This window comes from Bos grunniens, chromosome 2 (assembly GCF_055505025.1).
Source record: "Bos grunniens cultivar Pamir isolate PY7600 chromosome 2, Bosgru_T2T1.0, whole genome shotgun sequence".
Taxonomy (NCBI): Eukaryota; Metazoa; Chordata; class Mammalia; order Artiodactyla; family Bovidae; genus Bos; species Bos grunniens.
The window spans coordinates 42,451,577-42,457,925 of record NC_141166.1 but is presented as its reverse complement, the minus strand read 5'-3'; the positions used below and the strand labels follow the sequence as shown (position 1 = coordinate 42,457,925).

Below are 6,349 nucleotides of genomic sequence, written 5' to 3'. Positions count from 1 at the left end.
CTCAGAGTAGAAAAGATTTCCCTTGAAAGCACTAAACAATTGGTGGGGTTAAGCAAACTTTGTTGTGGAAAAGTGCACTTCAACTGAAGTACAGGGTGGGGTATCAAAATGAAGACAAGTTCTGAAAGTTCAATAAACTCAAGTTTAAAATGTCTTTATTCAAAAACAAACTAAAGTAGGGGCATTCCCTGGCAGTCCAGTGATTAGGACTCAGCGCTTTCACTGCCATGACCCCTGGTCAAGGAACTAAGATCCCACAAGCCATGCAACGTAGTCAAAAAGAAAAGGTTAGAAAATAAATAAACTAAAATTACTGATTTGGGGGCTTCCCTTGTGGCTCAGTCGCAATGCAGGAGACCTGGGTTCAATCCCTGGGTCGGAAAGATCCCTTGAAGAAGGGAATGGCAATACACTTCAGTATTCTTGCCTGGAGAATTCCATGGACAGAGAAGCCTGGTGGGCTACAGTCCAGGGGGTTGCAAGAGTCAGAGTCAATTTAGCGACTAAACCACCACCACCACAACCAACACCACCACTCATTTTAAAGGAATAAAGTTATAAACCTAGCTATCAAACCTACTGATTTACTAAACCTATATTATCATTTTTTAAAAAATGTACTCCTTCTAAAGAGAATAAAATAGCTTTAGCACTTTATATTTTCTGTCCATATTACATGTGAGGAGGAATACTTTGAACATATTAAAAAAAAAAACTATTTCCCTTTAAAAAAAAAAATTCATTTGAGAAACCGGTTTTCTTGAATCTATAATACTGACCGTACCTTCAAAAAAATCGAAATCTTGTAAGTCATCAGGTAGCCGCGGAAGGACGTCAGAGAAGTCCTCCTGGTTCAATTCCAAGTCGTGTGGAATGTCGGTGATCTCATTGGCAATGTCATCCGGCAACTCATCAGCGCTCAGCTCCGGTGTGGACGGGCTCCTGGGGAAGATGACACGGTTGGCCCACCACCCCCACTTTACCTTCCCACCAAGTCACCAGAAGCAGAAATGGAAAACCCTAACTCAAAATAATCTCCTTGCCTACTTTAAGATCTGAAACCAGAACGGCAGACCTCACCATATGCACTCACATATTTCTGCAAATTTTCACCCATGTATTAAGAGAAGGAAACCATTTTGAGATACTATTTTTACTGCAAATTAGTAGAATGAATTGCAATTTGGTGTACTAGTAGAACGAATTACAATCTGGTCTATCAAGTGTGTCTTACTACTTTCCGGTAGAGTTTTTAATCTGGCCAAAGTAATTTTTAAACAAAGATGAAAGAGGTAAAACTGAAATTTGCAGCTGAAACAGAAGCATCATTCATCGGGTCAAAATGCTTACCCCTGTCAAAATTAATAATGCATCACGTTTCTGTTGGAACATATATGCAATTTCTGTTGAAACAGAAAAATCTGAGAAGAGACAATTAAATTCCCAATATCAGCATCTGCTCCCTTGGATTTTAATCGAAAACTTTACTTTAGATCTAAACCCATCAGGTATCTGGTAAAAATCCTACTAGAAACTACAGAGTCTAAGCTGATACACCACAGGGTGCCTTTAGCCTACTTCCAACAGGAAAGGAAGCCGATGTTCTGAGAACAATCAGAGCAAGTAAAGGAGACGTGAGTCCTGGCACAGCCACTGACCGAATGCGGGAGGCTTCCACTGGCAGTGAGACGCTGGTGGGCATGCTGAGGTTCCCCTGGGGGACTGCAGGGGGGATGGGCTTCTGGGGTCGACGAGGTCCACGCCTTCTCTTCTTCTTGTGTTTTTTGGTAAGTGCAGGAGGCTTGGTTTTTTTCCTGGGTTTCCTCTGCTGCTGGTGCTGAACTTTACGGGAGCTATCTCCTCTCAAGAAATTATCCTTTGGAATGAATAAACGTGTATTTTTAAACTCAGATTATTTGGGAAAAAGCAAACTGCTATCTGAAAAAAATACTTATGTCTCTTATTATTTTATACAGTGCCACAAACTATGTATAACAATAATTACATGAATACGAAATTCATTTTAAAATTTAATTCACATCAATTCAACATATACATAAAGCTCATTCCACACTTAAAGGCATTGTCACAGGTGCTGTAGTGTAAAAGAACTGAATAAAACTTGATTTGAGCTCCAGAGGAACTTACTTGGTATCCCATGGGAAAAACATGAACATGAGTATACATAAATACTATAGGAAAAACTGGACGGTGATGATATAAATACTGTCTAAGGGTATGCAAATGGAAAATTCATTACTTGTAGTTATGTGGGATTAAAGCATCAACAGGACCTTCAGTTGCTGGGATAAGGGGGAAGACCACTCTAAGCTAAAGGAAATAGCACAAATGAGACAAAAAGGACAGCAAATAACTGGGTATGGCCTGTTGCTTGAGGATATGATGGAGGGTCAAATATAAAAGTCAGCTGTAAGGAAGTCTGGCACCAGATCCTGTATGACTCTGAATACTCTGTTCAGAATTTTAAACTTTATTTTATAGGCAATGGGGAATGATTTTTTATGACAGCAGATGTTTTAAAAGGATTAACTGGACTTCCCTGATGGTACAGTGGATAAAAACCCGCCTGCCAATTCTGGAGACGTTGGTTCGATCCCTGGTCTGGGAATATCCCACATGCTGAGGAGCACAGCTAAGCCTGTATGCCACAACTACCGACCCGCACTCTAGAACCTGCGAGCTGCAAACACTGAAGCCCATGTGTTAGAGCCCGTGCACCACAAGAGCGTACCCTGCTCTCTACAACAAAGACTGTGCGGCAACGAAGACCCAGCACAGCCAAAAAATAATGGGAATACTAGTAACAGGATTAACTAACCTGGTAGAAACAATGTAAATGAATAAAGAGAAGGGGCAAGTGAGTGAAGGCAAAAATTCCAATCACAGGGCGATTTCAACAGATATTAGAAGATAAACAGCTGAGGGCGAAGTGAGCAAGAACAGAAAAGCAAGGGCTTGCTGAGAGAGAATTCTCAAGATATGACAGCTGCGTGGCTGTGGTGCGGATGAGGGGAATATAAAACTCTCAAGTGTTTCTAGAGTTCCTAGTTGAGGTGATTGTTAGGTGAGGGTGCCGTTCGTGGGATACAGAGCACAGCAGAATAAACAGAATCAGAGTTAAGGAATTCAGCTGGGCTCACATACTGTTTGAGGTGTGAAGATGACCAGGGTGGGCAGGAGAAAATTGTATCTGGTGCACAGGATGCAAGAAAGGCATGGAGGCGTAGACTCGGAAGTTGAACACAGTGGAAGTCCTTCAAATAATTCACATGGACCACGGTGACAAGGTAAAGAGAGAAGACAGTGGGGACACAGCTTTATAAAACTGCTGCAGTTAAGTGAGGAGGGAAAGGAAGAACCAGCAAAAACAAGAAGCTTGCAATATAACTAGCTTTCTTCAGCTAGTACCCTTAAATCTGAATACGGTACTTCATCAATTCCCAGATGCACATTTTACTATCACTACAGTTGGGGAGCATTTTACAATAATGGCATATTATTATCTCTGTCAGCCAGGTCATTATAGTTGCTGCTGCCTACATGTTCAAAGTTGGTCATAGCTCTCTGTACTCTCTTTGTTTGAACTGAGGTTTGCACATTGTTGGTTCTACATGTAGAGGAAAAACATGGGTGTGCAGAAAGGCACAGAAAGAAGCAAGGCAGAAAATTGTTATTAGCGAAGCAAATATTCATTATTAAAGAACTGACCACAATCCCCACCTCTACCTTTTTTTTTGCAAAGCAACAACCAAATGAGAAAGGAAAATAATCACAAAGAGAACAAAGCTGTGGTATAGCAGATGTTATATACTGCCTTTCACACATCAAGAATTAGCTGAAATCAGGGGTGAAATAGAAGATAAAAATATTTATGTCTAAGTCTAAAAAAGCTATTTTGATAAGTATAAAATAAAAAATTTAAGTGATAAGAAATGCACTGTGCAACATTTTTTCCATCTGGATGGTATATAAAATAATTGTGGTTTCTATGATTGATGTCACCTTTGAGTTGATGAATTCAGTAATAACTTTTATAACCAAATACATTAAAAGATCTGAAGACTAATAAATATCAGTAGCAACAAACATACCAAGAAAGAATAAAATTAAGCATAAATCCAAGAAATCTAAAAGAAGGTTAATCCCAGCCAAACACCTGAATCCAAACACTATTACAAACTCAAAAGTCGCAAACAAATTTAGAAAACAACAGAAGACGGGGTGCTTTCCAGGCTCTGTAATTCCTTTTGGTTCAACACTTGATTCTACATTTTTTATGCCCACTATGCAGTGAATAAGCAGCTGCCAGTCCCCACCAGGAGCTGGCATGCACTCCAGGATCTCCCTCTAGGACCAGCGTGGGTCTTGAATATGAGGAAGTCAGAGAGCTCTAGTTAAAAATATGTAAGCCCTACTAGTTCTGGTCTAGGCTTCTTCCTTACTCTTCTAAGCTTATGCTGTGTATCCTGGCAACACTCCACATAGAACCGCCCGTGACCAAGGCCCCGTCTGGCTCTTGCTATCCCCTTAACTTGGCTCCTCCAGAAAGCCCAGAACCTGTGTCCTGGAGGTGTTCCTAAAGCCAACTGTTCCTTTACCTACGATATCTATGAACACTGTTCACTCCCAGCATTCTCAACTGTCCCCTTCTATTAATATTTCTCTGCAGGACAACAACCCATTTAATACCTTACCCTCTGTTCTACAAGTTCATTCCTGTTGAATACCATGTTCTGTCTGCCAGCCTGGACCTCGTACAGCTTGAGTCTCTTCTACCAATGGCTGTCCTATCCAGTGGCTGAGTCTAGTTCAGAATCTGCCCCTACCCCACAAGCCATGTACCTACCAATCAATTATTCAACAATTACTTATGGAGTATCTTTGCTCCAAGCACTGCAGATAGAGCAATGAACAAACAACGTTCCTGCCTTTGTGAAGTTTACATTCTAGTAGGGGGATTCAGAAAATAAACAAATAAACTAATAAATAACATTCGGTTCAGTTCAGTCGCTCAGTCATGTCTGACTCTTTGCAACCCCATGAATTGCAGCACGCCAGGCCTCCCTGTCCATCACCAACTCCTGGAGTTCACTCAAACTCACGTCCATAGAGTTGGTGATGCCATCCAGCCATCTCATCCTCTGTCATCCCCTTCTCCTCCTGCCCCCAATCCCTCCCAGCATCAGAGTTTTTTCCAATGAGTCAACTCTTTGCATGAGGTGGCCAAAGTATTGGAGTTTCAGCTTCAGCATCATTCCTTCCAAAGAAATCCCAGGGCTGATCTCCTTCAGAATGGACTGGTTGGATCTCCTTGCAGTCAAAAGGACTCTCAAGAGTCTTCTCCAACACCACAGTTCAAAAGCATCAATTCTTCAGCACTCAGCTTTCTTCACAGTCCAACTCTCACATCCATACATGACAACATTAGGTAAATACAAATGTTAGGAAGGAAAATAGGTAGAGTATGAAGATTCCCTGGTGGCCCAGTGGTAAAGGAACTGCCTGCCAATGCAGGAGACTTGGGTTTGATCCCTGGTTTGGTGAGATCCCCTGGTGAAGGAAATGGCAATCTATTCCAGTATTCTTGCCTGGACTTCCCTGATAGCTCAGTTGGTAAAGAATCTGCCTGCAATGCAGGAGACCCCGGTTCGATTCCTGGGTCGGGAAGATCCACTGGAGAAGGGATAGGCTACCCACTCTAGTATTCTTGGGCCTCCCCTATGACTCAGCTGGTAAAGAATCCACCTACAATGTGGGAGACCTGGGTTCAATCCCTGTGTTGGGAAGAATCCCTGGAGAAGGGAAAGGCTACCCACTCCAGTATTCTGGCCTGGAGAATTCCATGGACTGTATAGTCCACGGGGTCGCAAAGTGTCAGACATGACTAAGGGACTTTCACTTTCTTTCATTCATTCTTGCCTGAGACATCCCACGGACAGAGGAGCCTGGTGGGCTATATATATAGTCCATGAGGTCACAAAAGAGTCAGACACGATTTAGTGACTGAACAACAATAAATGAGCATAAAAAGTGGCAGGGTAGAGGGGAGGTGGAAATGAACTGACATTTGATCAGAAACCTGAATGATATGAAGAAGGAGTGAGACATGGAGAATTTGGGGAAAGAACATTCCAGGAAAAGACAAAAACAAGTACAAAGCCCCTGAGATGGGAGCATGCTGTGCTGTGCTGTGCTTAGTTGCCCAGTCATGTCCGACTCTTTGAGACCCCCACGGACTGTAGCCTGCCAGGCTCCTCTGCCATGGCAAGAGGAGGCATGAAGACTGGAGTGGGTTGCCACGCCCTTCTCGAGATGGAAGCATATGTAA

The 6,349-nt window shown here is 42.3% G+C and overlaps 1 protein-coding gene across 15 annotated transcripts in view; it reads right to left on the bottom strand.

Moving 5' to 3' along the window:
- The window catches only part of INO80D (INO80 complex subunit D), a 70,659-nt gene that overhangs the window by 12,643 nt on the left and 51,667 nt on the right, over positions 1-6,349 (bottom strand). For all 15 annotated transcript variants that reach the window (XM_086344133.1, XM_086344063.1, XM_086344052.1 and 12 more), the window contains 2 exons: positions 1,659-1,876; positions 785-942 (listed from right to left, as the gene is read on the bottom strand). In XM_086344133.1, coding sequence (XP_086200259.1) covers positions 785-942; positions 1,659-1,876 — 376 coding nt within the window. The remainder of the gene's footprint in view (positions 1-784; positions 943-1,658; positions 1,877-6,349) is intronic.